Source organism: Labrus bergylta, chromosome 15, assembly GCF_963930695.1.
Source record: "Labrus bergylta chromosome 15, fLabBer1.1, whole genome shotgun sequence".
Classification (NCBI taxonomy): domain Eukaryota; kingdom Metazoa; phylum Chordata; class Actinopteri; order Labriformes; family Labridae; genus Labrus; species Labrus bergylta.
Window position 1 is genome coordinate 11,535,902 of NC_089209.1, and position 16,964 is coordinate 11,552,865.

At 42.3% G+C, this 16,964-nt stretch overlaps 1 protein-coding gene across 2 annotated transcripts in view; it reads right to left on the reverse strand.

Annotated features, from left to right (window-relative positions):
- sesn1 (sestrin 1) overlaps positions 1-16,964 on the reverse strand; it is a 56,796-nt gene that overhangs the window by 2,742 nt on the left and 37,090 nt on the right. Inside the window, exons 1-8 of one of the 2 annotated variants that reach the window (XM_020632910.3) lie at positions 2,954-3,199; positions 2,037-2,102; positions 1,736-1,936; positions 1,449-1,631; positions 969-1,205; positions 591-845; positions 305-495; positions 67-211 (exon numbers count right to left, since the gene is read on the reverse strand). In XM_020632910.3, the coding sequence (XP_020488566.1) occupies positions 67-211; positions 305-495; positions 591-845; positions 969-1,205; positions 1,449-1,631; positions 1,736-1,936; positions 2,037-2,102; positions 2,954-3,055 (1,380 nt within the window). In that variant the 5' untranslated portion in view covers positions 3,056-3,199. Of the gene's footprint in view, positions 1-66; positions 212-304; positions 496-590; positions 846-968; positions 1,206-1,448; positions 1,632-1,735; positions 1,937-2,036; positions 2,103-2,953; positions 3,200-16,964 lie in introns of those variants that run through there. The other variant, XM_020632909.3, reaches the window with a different exon arrangement.

A 16,964-nucleotide genomic window follows, 5' to 3' on the forward strand; every position in this document is an offset into this window, starting at 1 on the left:
AACTATTAGGCACTGTACATACAGCAAGTAATAAACTCGAATAGGTGCTACGGATCAGGATCATACCTTCTCAGAGTGCTGAAACTGCCTCCAGAAGCTCTCATACATTCGTTTGGTGGTCTTCTCGGGACTACACACCATGGTCTTGATGTAGATCTTAAAGCTACGGTCCAGAAGTTGGTTTATCTCCCCGTAATCATAGTCGTCATACCTGAGACATCCAGAAAAAAAGTGTGAGAATACACCGAAACCTCACTGGGCACTTTTTAAAAAAAAATCTTACGACATGCTGACAGCAACTGACCTGATGCCGAACATGCAGTGGATGTAGTTCCAGATGGCCCTGCGCAGCATACTGGTGTCCACATCCTTGTGCGTTGCCATGGTGTTGTAGGTCAGATTGTAGGCCATCTGAAACTTTTCGTCCAGCATCTGACCCACATCAGGGTACAGTCTGTTGACCAGGGAGAAGCCGTGATCCTCCCAGCTGTAGTCCTTAAGAAAAAAATGAATAAATGGAATAACATCAGTCAAAGAGATCTGTTTTTAGAGGGCTGTTCTCTACTTTCAGGTGGGCGCTGGATCTCTACCTGCACTCTGAATGTGGGCACGTGCTCCCCCCTCCTGGAGAAGTCCTTGTAGCCGTAGCTGGGGTCCTCAAAGTGTCGGGAGATGTCCCTGGAGGGCACACATTCCTCTTCCTCCGCAGTGACGACCAGCATGCTCTCCGTCTTCTCCCTCTCAAAGCGTGTCGCCATCTCCTCCTGGCTGGCCTCCTCGTCATCCCGGCATTCCTGCAGCTGCTTCATGCGCTCCATCAATACCTCCACCTCGCCACACATCTCCTATAAAAAAAACAAAGAGGAAAAAACCCAAAAGTCAGGGAAAGTCCCAATTTTCAGGTAAGGAAAAATTCACAATATCCTTTTTTTTTTTAAATCTCTCTTAAGAGTCTATTAAGTACCGACCTGGTTGCCCAGTGGATCCTCATGGTGATTAATGTGACCGTTGCCGTTAGCAATGTCACACACGCAGAACTGGCTGAGGGAGGGGGGTCTGAAAGTGTGTCCGCCGTCACAGTGGATCTCAGGCGTGATGCCACATCCAAAGGTGAAGGAGGCGAGGGAGTGGTAGTGTGTAAGGAGGACGACAGCATGGATCAGCTCTGCCAGGGACCAGCTGTGTTCCTCCGCCTTCAGAAGGCGCTGGAAAAAAAATAAAGGTTGGGTCAAATAATGACCTTTCAATGACCTGCGGTGAAGTTGGAAAAACCTGATCGATTTCCTGTACGGTCCTTTTTACAGCTACTTTTGTTCGCAAAACTTCACCTCTGAAGCTTTAAAATCCATCAAAGTAATTCAGCTGCAGCCTCCACCCATGATCTCAGCATGTTACATAATACACTTTCATGTCCTCATCCACTCTCCGGACTGATCCCACCCTCTCACCTCCATGTGTTCCTTGGTGAGAAGCCAGGGTCGGTGGGCCAGGATTTTGTTGAGCTCTCCGAGCTGCTGCAGCTTCTGTGGGGCTTCATCGAGACCCTTTAACCATTTGGGATCGCCACCAACCTGGAGGAAGTCGTTCACGTGCAGGTTGACCAAGTAGGAGCACTGGTGTCTAGCTGCCGCCTGTCAGATGACCGGTAACAGAGATGTTAACCACTGGAAAATTTACATTTTTACAGTTAAATGAGGCATAGATGTAAGTTTTCTGGGGATAAACCCGACTGTACCATGATGCCGATGTAGTGTCGGTAGTGCAAAGATAGGGGTCCGTCCATCTGCAGCAGGTAGTGCTGCGTCCGGAGGAAACCCTCCAGGTACTGTGGGTGGAAGCCCATCACCAGGGATATGTTATCCAGGCGACCGAGGGCTGCAAATGCATCCTCAAATATCGACTGTGTCCGGGCATCCACTTTACTGACTTTGAGAATCTAACAAAAGAAAACAATAAATAATGGGTTCATCACATCAATGATACATTTGTAAGTTATTAAAAAAAAGTCCCAGCTGGGATTACAGGCAATCTCATACCTCTTTCTCAGGGATAAATCTGCTTGGTCCGTTTCCTAAGGGTCTTGGGATCCGTATTCCCAAGTCCTGCAACACAAAAAAAAAAAACGGCGATAAGAAACATACACATTAAAAACCGCAGGAAAGCAGAGAACTAACAAGCACGTCGAAAATCACTTCTCATTTCTCCTGCAGTCCCTCAGCTGTCACTTTATTGCTCCATCAGAGTGATAAATCAGAGTGGCTTTGTTTGTATGACATCAATAAACCTGCTCTTTATCCTAGTGATAATTAAAAAAAAAAACATAATATTTATAGACTAGGGTTCTCTCCGCGTTAGAATCTGTTTTTTTTGCAGAGTCACAATAGATTCAATTCACACAAAAAAACGGAATTGCACTTTTCCGTTTAAAATTGTTAGAAGCGTCAGCACAACTTTGGCAGATAAAATCGCCAAGGGAAAATGTAAAACACAATAGGAATCTTTCACATTGCCTCTATCATTGCCCTGTAACTTTCCGCTGCTTGTCGAGACATGTCCGAGCAGTGGACACTATCCCGCAGAGCACAATGAGGCAGATGAATGAATGACTAAGAAATGCAAATTATTCCGACTTGACACAGAGTTAAAAACATGTAACTGAACACTTAGTGAACGTGTCCACTTCTTTGGACATGAAATGAACAATGAAAAGATAAAAACAAGACAATATCTGACCCGTTGACCACGAACTCTTGTTACTGGTAAACAAGCAGCAACAAAAGACTGCACTGCAGCTTGTTTGTCCGAAATGAAAAACTTCGCATAGAAACGCCAATAATAAAGAAACAATCTACATCCAAACGTCATGTTGAAGCATCAAACTGTGCTCTTTATTTAAAAAAAAAGAAAGAAAAAAAAGGATGTTTTCGCTTCTAAGGCTTTTTCTGTCTCTTACCTTTTTGCTAAGCCGTTCACAATGGGTACATATCTTTAACAGGCTTGTCACTTTAAAAGAATTATTCTCCACGTTCGCTGCCGGTGTGACCGCGTGCCTCATCTCGTATCCTCGCTGCACTTTGATTAATTTAAGGTGTAAAAAAAAAATTAAAATTGGTATTCTGGGTGGCTGTTTCTTTGTTCCTGGAGGCACTGGGTAAAGTGCTCGGCAGTCAGCTGTTGCAGCCCTGAAGCAGAATACCGACCTCTCTCGCGCATACATTCGGTAAATAAGTCGAGGCTCGTGTGACTGACGCGCTCGCTGGCCAATCAGGGGGGCGATAACAGCCTCCGGTCCACCAATGGCAACTGAGAGAAGCACGTGAGGGTGGAGTCAACCGATTGGGCCCAAACGTGAGCAGAGAGAACAAAATCCCCCTCCTCTAAGAAAACATCATCACTTCTCTCTGCTTCTTTTGTTCCCTGCTGCCATTGATCATGATTGAATTTACTGTTATGCAGGACAGTCAGTGTGCTAAATAGTGGCATTAATCAGGGTGATCACTGATTGTCCTCTCCAATCACTTTACTCAATACTTAATCAATACGTAATGGTATGGAGAAACCCTACTGCAGTTTTACTAGAAATAGTTTTCTGTAAAACTTGATTAAAGAAAAGAAACAATGTGTGTAAAAAAAAAAAAAAAATGTGTGTGTGTGTGTAATGTGCATTTGTGTAGTGTGCATCCAGTAAAAACAACAAGCCAAAGCCAGCACTAGCATGCAGCAGAGACTAGGCTCCAAGACCCCTCTGACCCCCCCCCCCCCCACCGCCCCCCCCTTATTGGTGTCTTGCTGCACTAGGTAGGGGTAAAAAGAGCCCTCGGCTGAGGAGGGTGGAGAGTTTGGCTGTGCACATATCTGCACGAGAGCTGGATCGCTGCAGGACCTGCTGCAACAACAACAGCCCTTCAGTTAGTGGTTTTGCAGCGCAGCCTATCAGACCACAGATAATGCCATTCCTCCTCCACCAATCAGGCTCGGCTGAAGGAGTCCTTTAACAGCCAGGAGGAAGCAGAGATAAGGAAGGCAGATCTTATGGCTTTGTTTATCCCAGCTTGACAATAACATGGTCACACTGGAGCAGTGTATAACTGTTTTATCACACCATAGGAGGTTAAAAGTAAATTATTACAAGAATATATCAAATGAGATATACTGACAACAACATTGTACTAAAACTTTTATACACATTAGCTGTGGAAATGTTGTGCACAACAAGTGGTGTTTTTCTTAGAAACTTCTGGAAAGCAACAAAGCAAACTGTCTAGTTTCGCTAAAAAAGCACATGCAAGTCAAGTGGCTGATCGTCTGTGGAACAACATCAACCACATTACAAAAGCATCCACTTATTGGCCCACTTTGTTGTGCTACACACATGCACATCTGTGCGTCATTTTCCGTGCGAGATTTCAAAAATAACATGTTTTCCAAGCAAACGGGCTTTTCTTTCCCCAGATTCCACAAAGGCTCATCTTATGGGAGCAAAACAACAAAATAAGGTTGAATTGTAAGAAGAAGAAGAAAAAAATCAGATACTGTGCGAGCTTTGTTTGTTTTTTTGCGAAGCAGCAATCCTGGTTGGATCATGTTTGGCTGAACTGTGAAGGGACCCCAATAAAGAAGCAGACAAGCACATAAAAGTTGGTACTGATGAGGACAGGATTATTAGCAGCCAAGAAAAGGCAAGTCTGCCCCTGTGCACTGTGATCCAGAGCCTGCCTGGCCAGTTCTGCAACTGACTGTTCGTCGGATAGCACAGTATTCAGCAGATTCATTGTGTGGAGCGAGCCAACCACCCCCCAAACCCCGTCCCTCCCTCCCTCCCTCCCTCCCTCCCTCCCTGGTCCCTCTCCTGATGCCATAGGATGGGGTGCAGGGCAGTTGTAAACATGTTCCCAGGGCTGGAGTCAGCACTCCCGAGGCTGCTGGGAGCCCCATGGCTCAGCAAAGCTGCAGAAGAGGCTGGTCAGCGTTAGGGGCTTACGACACACCAAACCTTTTACATAAAAAGCGCTTAGGCCTCACAGACAGGGCCAAACACCATTGTCAGAGGGCTCACAACGACTGCTGTGTGAAGCTTTACTGCACCCACATCAGGAGTATGTATGTATGAGTGCAGTTATCCAGACATCTGCTTCTTCTTAGATCAACACTGATTACATCTTCATTTTATCACTGCAAAGTTTCACAGTTGGTACAAAGAGGAGTATTATGTAAAAAGCAGAACTTGTAAACAAGTTACATGAAGTCATAAGAGGCTTTTGTGATCAAAGATGAAGATTGAGAAAAGCTCTGGACATTTCTTTTAGAAAAAGACCCTTGACTGGATGTGTTTTTTGTTAAACCACACATCTAGTTTCAGTCCCTGTAACTTAAACTAAGTGAGTTGAACCTGCTTATTTCATGTCTCCAATATTAAATATATTAAGATCATGAAAACATATCTGGCTAGAAACATTGACATATTGTGCTTAGCTTGTATTAAAAACCTGTCACACTCTGTGTCTATTGTGGTAACTTCAGTAGCATGTTCAGAACAGCGCGACCTTCGCGACCTGTGAAAACCACATTGCAGGTGTCTCAGGGGAGTCTGAAAACCTGCAGCTGAAGACGCCTTAATTATCTGATGTCACCTGCAGTTAGTTTGAATGTTCATGTTTTTGTAGCTTATGCATGCAATCAAATGTACTTTTTTATAAAATTCAGTAAATGGAGAGACTCATTTACTGTTATAGCAAATAAACCAGCAACTGTGTGTGTGTGTGTGTGTGTGTGTGTGTGTGTGTGTGTGTGTGTGTGCCAGAATTTCGCCTACGTCATTTAGTTTTGGGTAGTCTGTTAATTTGGGAGAAGTGAAATGATAGCGATTTTTGAGTTTCTCTAAGTTTATGTTGTTTGCAAACCAACAACAAAACAGTATGTGAACTTTAACTTTCCACCCATGTATGTATTTAAGAATGGATACAGCATTGGAGGCGGCGCCCTGTTCATTCCAATGAGCTGATGTACAAGATTTATATATGTCTCTTTCCCAATGTTAGCTTAAGGGGAAAAGTATTTTTGGGCCCAATATCATCCCATGTTGCAGCAATACTAAGCCACCATGTAAAATTGGCTTCAATGGTCGGCTCACTTCCTGGGGGCTGATTCATCCCTGAGCATCAGGTCAGAGGAGAATGGCTGTCATCTGAACATGGTGACAATATAACAGAGTAGTGTATGTGCTCTAGAAGTGCTTTTGGAAGTTTCTATGGATATTTTCAAGGTTAGTTTTTTTCACTTTAAAAACGATACAGTATGAGAGTCTCAAACTGGAAAGGACGAGTAGCTAAACTAAAGTGTGTAATAGCCTATTCACAGCTTTCAGTCACATAACTAGCGCGGAGGGCTGGAGGGAAACTTCAATCGCTAGAAATGGCAAAGTAAGTGAAAGTGTCCCAACGAATGCCTATTTGTTTAACTTTTTAACAAAGACATATCTAATAAGTATTTTTGACATTATATGATGAATAGAACAAAAAGGCATTTGTTAAGGCAATTTCTGTTGAATAACACCAGAATGTCACTTCAGTGATGTTCGCTTACATTTAGAATAGATTCCTCTCCTTACACTGCTGTCTACAAAAGTACAGACAGTTTTATGTACTTGCACTGTCTGACTCAACGATGCCCATTTGGGAAGTGAAGGGCAAGAAATAACCCGGGCTTGTCGCTGCATCGGTTAAAGCATCACATTCAACAACAACTGTCAATCATTTGAAAAATTAAAACAAATTAATAAAAACGTGGGTGGCAATAGAGACCAATAACATCTCTGTAGCGTACAGCGAGTCTTTCTTGCCTGCCAGACGCGCAGTTCCATTAGCATGTGACGTTTCTCCAAAAGTTTTTTTATTAAGCGGTAAATAATGTTCACATTAAGTTTAAGTTTTAACCCTCAATGAACTTAACGCTGGCCTCACACTTTACATGTCACTAACACTGCTGTTGCCATGGCACATGAGAATTATAAAAGGTGACAACTTTTACAAGTCTGAACTTGTTAAAATTTGCAGCTGCACAAAAAATAGTTGCTTCTGTAAGAGCTAATACATGAAGTGTGACTGAATCCACAAAGTTGCTTGACTTTCAGATGTTACTTGTAAACCACTGTGTCAAATAGGACAGAAAAACCCCTTTATAAATCAGGAAGTTCACTGAATTAGACTCTCTGAGGACATAAGAGTAAAGTGAATAATACAAGCAAACAAATATTAGACATTTAACAGCTGGCATGCTGTTAGGATGTTTTACAACAGAGTAATGGGAACAGAAAATACATCACTGTTCAAAGTGGTTAAAGTGGATACTAAATCTAGGACAAACAATTAGTTCTAAAGTAAAGTAGCTGTTTCATTAACATCTACTGTCAGGATTTCATTCACTAAACTTTTTATAAGTCTAAAAGTATGGCAGCCAGTCTCTCCAATGCTCCCGAAAGTAGTTTTTTTTTTCCTTTACAAGTGTGAAGCAGAATTAACAACAGCCTCAAACCAATAAAGAAGGCGATAAAAGTTGATGAGATTAAAAAACAGGGAGAGAAAAAACAGGGAGAGAAAAGCATGCCAGGCATAAACTCTGCACATGTGTGTTTCTGCACTGGGGCTGCTGTGTTTTCTCATGCAGTTAGACACGAGAGAACCGCAAAAACTGTGGGGATGTTCAACAAGTGGCACAAGTCCACCAGACCAGTTCAGACCTAACCTATCAGAGCGCAGCGAAGAGAAGCAGAAAACTTTCTAACACTGACACAAGCCTAGCAACAGGCTTCAACCAATCACAGTGCAGAACAACACTTTCAGGAACCAATCTTCTCCACTCTCCTTCTCTGCCTCTCTTGTTTCTCTGGGGGAAAAAAAAAGAGAAAAGAAAACAGAAAAAAAAAAATAATAACTTCTGCCGAGGTATGAAGTTCACTGAACAAACCAATGTGGTCTGGTTCATAGAAAGTTATTTAGAAAGTCATTTAGTATACTGGTGTTTGCCCAGTTTTAATTTTTGTCTAAGTTTCTGTGACAAAAAAGTGGCAAAAAACTAATGTTTCCTCACTTCACAGGAAACACAAAACCACATGGTTCAACTTAGCCCAGAGGCTCAACTGCAACTTGAGTTTGAAAAACAAACGTAGACTTTTGTTCTCCAAGTAAACAGATCCCTCTGAAACATGCGGCAAGTCTTTTTTTTTTAACAGTAAATCATTGATTCTATATGTACAGATTTACAGAAACAATGATGGTGTAAAACTTGTCAAAGAGGGAGAACTGCAAAGTCAGCCACCCACCCCCACCACACTCTTCAAACAGGGCTTCAAGGTTTGAGCTTGTTCATCTATCAGTGAGCGTTTACCCCATAGACTGTATAGTAACCGAGCGAACTGGAGGGTTAACCCCTACCTGTCCACATGCAACATCATGCAGACTCTTGTGTTAAAGAGCAATAACAAGGGTATAAAACTGGACCAAAGTTATCTCAAACCTCACATAATTAATTGATGAGATTAAAGGGGAGAAGAGTTGAAACATCGTTTGAATCAAAGTAAGTCTATGAAATGCTTGCGTAGAATTCTATTTCCTGACTGAATTGTCTTCCTATTTGTACAGCAGATCTCTAAGGCCCAAAGAAGCACTAATTAAACTGTATTCTTTCCCCTGAGAGTCTGTAAGGCATTTAGAGGCAGTCAATTTGTCTTATAAAATAATGATACATTTTCTATCGATCCACCGATCACATGCGGTCCAAACCCCGGGGGGTGATTCGAAAAGGATCACAGATCAGCTGCGATGTTTCTCCACTAGTTTTTGGAGTGTACTGTAATTTTCTTCTCCTTCATATTCATTTGTGTAGAGACTTTTGATCCAAGGTTGAATGATTGTTGACCAAAGGTGCCCCCTTTGACTCTCTTGGTTCCTTTTCTTCTCCTTTTTTTCCCAGTCGCCTCTTCACTGATCTCTGTGTATTCTGGCAAGCTATCAGAGGGCAGTGGTCTCGCCAAGCGCCGACCTTCCTGAGGGGAGAGGCGTGCCCCCCCCCCCCCCCCCCCCCCCCCCCGTCAGCCCCTAGTCCAGCAGGCCCTGGACCAACGCACCAACACTGGGAGGAAGCACTGTTCCCTGGATTCCATGAAATGTAGAGGAACTGCGGGGAGCTTGAGCACGGAAAAGTGAGCGAAAAAAGTACAGGTCGAGGTGGAAAAGAGGTATCTGGGATGAAAGATAACCTCTCTTTTTATGACAGTCGTAATCATGCAAATACACAACTTCTGAAAAAAATCCGTGCGAGAGGCGTTAGCCTGCAACCCCTGTGTGCATGTGAGGAAGAGTGAGTTCCCGGGGATGTTATTCTTACAGGGAGAGGGCAGCTGTCACAATACAACAGGCTGCAAGAGAAAAGATCCCATAGAAAAACAGAAAATACCAATCCCTTCCCCTGCTATCTTTAGCCTGATATGACACAGCCACCGCAGATCAATGCAAAAACTCTCCATTCTTTCTGGTCCTGTCCTTTTTCTTGCCAACTTCTCTGTAACAACAACTAAGCTCCACCCTCTCTACAAGATGTTTAAACACAGGAGTCAATAGTTGATGCCAAAAGTTCAAAAGACATAACTTCAACAGAGTTTTACAAAGCAGTGCAGATGCAGAAGACATGTATGTTGAAATCTATGGCTAGCTTATCTCTAGAACCCATGTTATAAAAAAAAAAGCATGGGGCTGACCTCACACCACCATGGCCACTCAAAGAGCCCCATAGAAAACAGCCACTCTAGACGGACGCTGCTGTGTGCCTTCTGGCATGCACAGCTGTTTCTCTCTCTCCATGCGAATAGACCTCAGGCTCTGCTGACTGTGCATAAAGAAAAATGAGTCATGTCACCAGGAACCTGGCCAAAAGGTTGTTGATCGTCAGCCTCTAATTCTCAAATGAGCGCTGTAAACCAAACTCAAAAGATCAGACCCCTTCACCTGTCTGTGTGAGAACACGGAAAAGGAGATGATTCATTACCAAAAACAGCAATAAACAAACAAGGTCTAAACAGCAGCTTCCAGCTTGAGACACTTTTAACTAGAGATCAAAGAGGGAGGTTTGGTTCAGAGGCTGATGAGCCAAACAAAACGCAGAGTTTTGCTTCCTCCGTGTAGCTGCTCAGAGAACACGAGTGACTCAATCTAATCTTTTTATGTTACAGAACAAGATGGGCTGCCAGTCCAGAGAGCAGGGATGAAGTGTGAGTTATACCAGCCTGGACAGGAGACAGAAACAGACACTGATAAAGTCTGACGTAATACAACACAGAGACCACAGCACACATCAGAAATCTCCTGTATTCACCATATTCAGACAGCAACCACGTGAGCACATCCAGTGACATCTTTGAGATTCCCCGCTTTTAAATGCTTTTTATTAATTGCTCCTTTCCTTTATTCATCCCTACTCCTTCTAACGTTTTACTCTTATCTCCTCTGTTGCTTTTTTAATATATTTACTGAACCATCTATCTTTTATTCCTCCTTTTTATCTCTTTATTTTGTTTTTAAGTGTTTGTGATGTGATGTCATCTCCCTCTTCACGTTTGTATTGTTCTCATCATCTTGTTGACCCTTATTTCATTTCCTTTATTTTATTACTTAGTAGCTTTAACTGCCTTTTAAGACCTGCCTGTTGTATCTTTTCTTCTTCCTGTTTTTCGCATTCATATTATTTGTACACTCTCAGTTTGGCCTGACTGTTGATGTCTGTTCTGTTCTTGTCCTGAGTTTATGTCTTTGTCTGTCAAAGCAGCTATTATTATTATTAGTAGTAGTATTATATCTCTGATATGCTGTCATTAAAATGCTGTCATACAGTTTGTAAATGATAAAGTATCTGACATCTTATCTCTTTACCATGATAACCTTATACAGTAGCTACCAAAAGAAAACAGCTGACATCAACATTCACACATTTGTGCTAACATAACTTTGGTTAGGAAGGGAATGAAAACATTATGTCAGCTAGGAATTAATGCATTCTCTATTGAGGTGTGTAACACTAGCAAATGTAACATTAGCTTTTCGCCATCTTTTAGCTAATGGTAATTTTAGCTATTGCGTGACTTAATGCTAATATTAGCATAGGTCTGTGTTTAGTTAGTATAGGCCGTTCTCTTCCCTGCCTGAACATCTCAACAGAGGCAAGGCTGCTGTATGAATTTGGTCAATTCATCTGAGATGTCTGTTGTCAGTTTCAATTCTACCTTCTTCTCTTTTTTTCCCCCTCCTGTCTCCTCAATCCGTAACCTTCACCAGAATACATTTCGTGGATGTGTTGCTGCTCTACTTTAAGGAGGGAGAAAGTGATATGCTCTAATTGTTGCCCTCAGAAACATTTTGTCCGTGTCCTCTTACTTCATTAATAGGCAATGAGCCCCGAGTACTGAATGGTAGAACAAAAAAAGCTGGCAGAGCCTCATTTCCGTGTTACGTCACGGTGACTGCTTCATTAATGCTTAATGATTTATAAAATGCCTGTTTGATTACGGGGAAACTCGATCACCTTTGTCTCTGTCCTCTTCACCTGGCTAAGCTGAAAAAAATAACATCAATGCTAAGAGATTAAGAAATAGAAACAAGAAAACCAGGATGGAGTGTAGTGTGAAAGTCTACCTTAGGTACATGTGAAAAGTATTTCTCCATGTTGAATTTAAACTAACAAATTCAAAACAGATTTAAAAAAGAAATGTTTATTTCATAGCAAATAAATAAATTTGTACATGAAGTAGCAAATACTCAACACTTTGCGATGTCCTGTTCCTTGATTACTTGTTGATACACATTACCTTCCGTTCTACATTGCAAATGTGCAATTTAGACTTCTGACTAAACATTCACAATTCTTAGAAATGCTCTCTATAGTAATTGGTCAGAATTCCTAGAGTAAAAATCCCATAAGTAAACAAAGATGCAGCATATCCTCATGATTAAGAATTTCATTGGCTACAAGAAACAACAACGACCGATCTATGGCTCTATGGATCTATGGATCTCTATAGATGTAATGTGTTTGGATTGTTGCACAATTGCTGTGCAGGAATGAGTTCAATTGCATAGATGTCGTCAAATTAACTTGATTTGAACATGATAATAGTCAGCCTTAAGCTTGTATTTTCCTGTGAAGTTTACAGTATATCAATGACTATATCTCCTTAATATATTTTGTTAACTTATCCTGTTTGAAAGTGCAGGTTTTGTTTTTTGTTATTTACGAGAAAGTAACTACGGGCTTGTTCTCTCTCTAACACTCAGCTGTTTTTTCCCCTCTATCTGAATGGACTCTGCTTTCAAAAATACACAACAGCGCCCAAAATTCCTAATCACCAGGAATCAACAGGCTTATCAAAGGTCAATAACAGAAATCTAAACAACAGCACATTTCTGTTTTGCTTAAACAGTAGGCATTACACACAGTGAAGTGCAAACACAAGAAGGACAAGCACCAACATATAGTACACAACATACTCCCTGCACATGTATATGCAGGTTTCTTCTTTTGAGACTATACCCAGGGAGTTCCTCAAGCACATGACATGAGATCATGAGTTCAGTATTGTCCACAGCAACAGTGGAAACATATAGAAATTGCTTGCAAAGGCACTTTATCTTCTGGTCCAAAATATGTCCATACATCCAACAAGTTCCGCAAACCGAGCATGCCAAGTCACGCACGTGTCTCATTATCTTAAAAAAAAGTGCAATAAAAAATCATTATACTTAAACCTGACTGTATAGAAGGTTTGGCTGAATAGACATTATGAGGAAAATTACAACTTTTAATGTTTCAATTTCATCTAGCACAATATGCTGTTTAAATATTGCACACATATCACAGATACCATGTTTGCTTGTATCTGCAAAAGCTGCAGGTAAGAATTTTTATTTCTAATCAAATGTTCAGACTTGTTTTTAGAAAAATGATCTCATATGACAATATCTGTGGTTTGTGTTATTTATCTGAACAATGAATCCAGCTCTACTTTTCTTTTTAACTCACCCTTGTAAAACTGTACTGGGTTAATGTTTAAAGTTTGGTGTATGCTTGTTGTTCCCTTTTAATATCTCCATGGACCCCATAACCTTAACAGAATTGTGTGTGTGTGTGTGTGTGTGTGTGTGTGTGTGTGTGTGTGTGTGTGTGTGTGTGTGTGCTTGTGTTTGTGTGTGTGGTCCTCATGCCACAGGTAGTGTCGGATATATTTGCTTTGTGGTTAATCAATTACAGGACTGTTGGACCAACAACAGAACAAACCAACTACTCTCCTGTATCGTTCATCATGTGGACCATCTGATTGAACTTTCTTGCCAACTTTTAAGAGACAGATGTTATTGGGAGATAAAAATAGCTTCCGTCCAGTGTAGCAATCACTGGTTATATTTCAGTGGTGATGAAATTCTATTGTTCCGTCTGCCGTTAGTGTCTTCATGCAGACACTAACGCTCTGAAATCAGTCAGAAGGTTGTGACTTATTTGGTTTTGAATAGAATTAGCTATACTTTTAATAATTATTATTGTGAGGGAAAAAAAATGCACAGACAACCTGCTGTGTACTGATGTGCAATAAGTGGTCTTACTTAACCAAAGAAGGAGGACACCATTGTATTAACCCTGCCAAGCTGTCTGGCAGTGTTCCTATTGGTGCCATGCAAGCTAAAAATCAATTAGCCTACAAGTGAGTTCACGGCTATGAATTTGCACTGTGGCGTTTGAAGTTTTTAAGTATCCGCATAAGTTTAAAAAAGTCAGAAAAAGGAGAAGGTCATCAACGAAGAGATGATTAAAGGACTCTCTAACAGGACTGTTGCTCATTTTAAAACTCATTTTAAAACTTTCTACTTTTTGACAAAAAAATCTGCAGATGTACAAGACGTTGAAGTTATTTGGGAAAAGTATTAAAATCGTAACGCTGCATTTATTCTTGCCGACAAAGCAGACATTTGTGTGGGTCATATGTGATAAGAAATGTGATAAACACTGTAATCAGATGAGCAATGTAGCCACCGCTGATAAGTGACCCTCATCAGTGATTATGTCACACATAATGGACATGGAGGTTAAAGGGGGCACTCACAAGGAATGAAAAGATGGAGAGTGGAAAGAGTGATAAAAGGTAAGAGGACAGGGGGAGCGGATTATTTGATCAGTGAGCACAGAGAAAGCGCCTCGGACCTTATCATGGATAAGTAAACAGCCTGCACCGTCTGGAGTGACATCATTGTCCCTGAGAATCAATAACCAGCCACTTCCTGTGCAGCGGGAAAATTGATGACTCTGTACACTAGATTACCTATCAGTGACCACTCACCTGTGGAGGCCCACACAAAACAAAATACACACGCACATACATGGGAAGCAGAAACAGAGCCACTGTCACAGTTCTTACAGAGGGGAACAGTGTGTGTGCGGCCTCAGTGCAGAGTCAGCCCATTATGGGATTAGTGGTGCAGTGCAGTGCAGGCCTAACTGTTGAAGTCTAAAGGGGATAACAGCTCTGCCAAATCAGATTTCTATCAGGTTTCCCACACAAACACACACATACACACCCCTTAAAACCAAGGCAGCATGGCTCAGCACCAATCCACAAATCTCCCCTGATCCCCCTGCTCTCCCCGGGAGCATTTGTCAACCTCTACTCCCTGCCAGTTTTAGGCTCAGTCAACAATCTATTATTATGCAATCAAGTCTGAGGTGCGAGTTAGACAGGTAATAAAAATTAAAAATGGAGCGAGAAAACTTTTCAATCATGCAAAGAACTTGTAACTTTGAATGTCTCACAGTGTATGTCGCTCGAGCTTAAAATACCACTGACATAACTGTAGTTGAACGTGCTCACAACATTCTTTCAGCTCAGGAGCAAATGCATTGCTCCAGGCTTGTTGTCCTCGTCGGATGTCTGTCAAGAAAAGTTCAGTTTCATCAGCAGGGCTCTCACATTGCCTCTGTTTTTCATTGTCAAGGTAAGAATGTCAAGGCAAGATGGTGGTGCACCTGGTTGAAGTGGCTTCTCCCATTCAGTATGTTTTGTCATCCAACTCCTCGTCTGTTAAGCATCCTGTCAGGATGAACAGCTATGGTAAATATGTATACAGTCGGGAGTCTCTGTTACAGATCAGAAGATCACCCCCCACACCACTGTGCAAGCATCCCAGCGAATGAGCTACAGTAACTTGGGCTGCGGGGCTTAACAGGGCCCTGAGCCTTATCGAGGAGTGAGGATACAGCACAAGTACTTTAAAAGAGCTCAGAAGCATAGTAAGTGAGGCATCCAATGCTAGGCTTAAAGCTAGCCCCCACCAACTGGCTGTACCGTCCATCCTGCTCGCAAATGTACGCTTTCTGGAAAACAAACTGGATCACCTGCTGTTATAGAGGACCATGCAGCACTCACTCTCCACCAAGCTGAAAGAATAACATCGCTCTCTAGTTAGACCCGCAGAGGCGGCCTCTGTGTGTATATAATCAAAGCACGGTGCCAGGATTATTTTGTCATCTGTATGCACTGCACAGCATTCGCCTGAAATGTCAGTCTTTCTACCTGCTGAGGGAATTCACAAGTATCATCATTGTGATTGTGTATATTCCTCCCAGTGCTAATGATAAGGAGGATCTGTCTGAACTGCATGTTGCAGCCAACATGGATTTTAACCATGCCAACCTTAAAACAGTCCTGCCAGAGTTTTACCAAACACATAAAGGTTTGCAAGCAGAAGTAAAAAACACACTGGACAAGGCCATCTCTAGCTCTAAAGAGGCATCCCCTCTTCCCACTTTAACTCATCAGGACAATCATTGTGCATTCAAACCAAAAAAACATAAATAAATTGGGAGGTCAAGAGCCGAGATGCAGTGTTCAAAGATGAGGCAGCTCTCAGGGAGGCAAGAAACAACCTGTGAATTAGAGAGAGAACAGAATTAACAGCCACTTCACTGACAGCAGAGATTCATGGCCCCTGTGGCAGGGATTCCAGGCCATCACGAATTACAAAGCATCCCCTGCAGATTTGTGATCATGATGACCCCGACCCCCCCTCCCTCCCTCCCTGACCAGCTAAATCACTTCTATGCATGTTTCTAGGCATCAACACACCGGCCCTGAAAGCTCCACACCCAGCCCAAAAACAGTCAGTGTCTCACCCCACCCAGAATAAGGAAAGCTCTGTCTCGGATTAATCTCCGGAAGGCTGCAGTACCGGACCAAATACCTGGGCAGTTACTGAGGTGCTGTGCTGACCAAATGAAAGATGTCCGTATAGACATCTTTAACACTTCCCTGCACCAGGCTGTTCCCAAGTGCCTCGAATCTGCCACCATTATCCCTGTGCAGAGGAAGTGCCCTGCATCATGTCTGAATGAATACCGCCCCACAGCCTTGACACAAGTCATAATGAAGTGCTTCAAGAGGCTGGTCATGCAGTACATCAGAAACATCTTCCCCCCATCTATGAACCCCCATCAGTATACATGCAGAGCTAACAGATCCATGGACAATGCCCTGCACCTGGCCCTAACACACCTGGAAAACAAGAATTTACTTTTAGCACCATCATTCCACAACAGCTAATAAGGAAGCTGAGCACACTAGGCTTTAACACACCTCTCTGCTACTGGATGATGGACTTGAACTTGAACCGTTCAGCTACCCCCCCCCCCCCAGGGCTGTGTGCTCACTCCGCCCCTATTCACCTTGCTGACACGACTGCACAGCCAGATCCAGCTCCAATCGCATCATTCAGTTTGCTGAAGACGATGGTGGGCCTCATCAAGAATGATATGAAACCCACTACAGAGAGTGTGTTTCATATCTGTATCAACAACCTCTCCTGATATTTACTTTCACTGTGTGTGTTGTACTTTCAAGTGTTCCTGATTTCAGAACGTCATTTTGCTCCTACAGTACG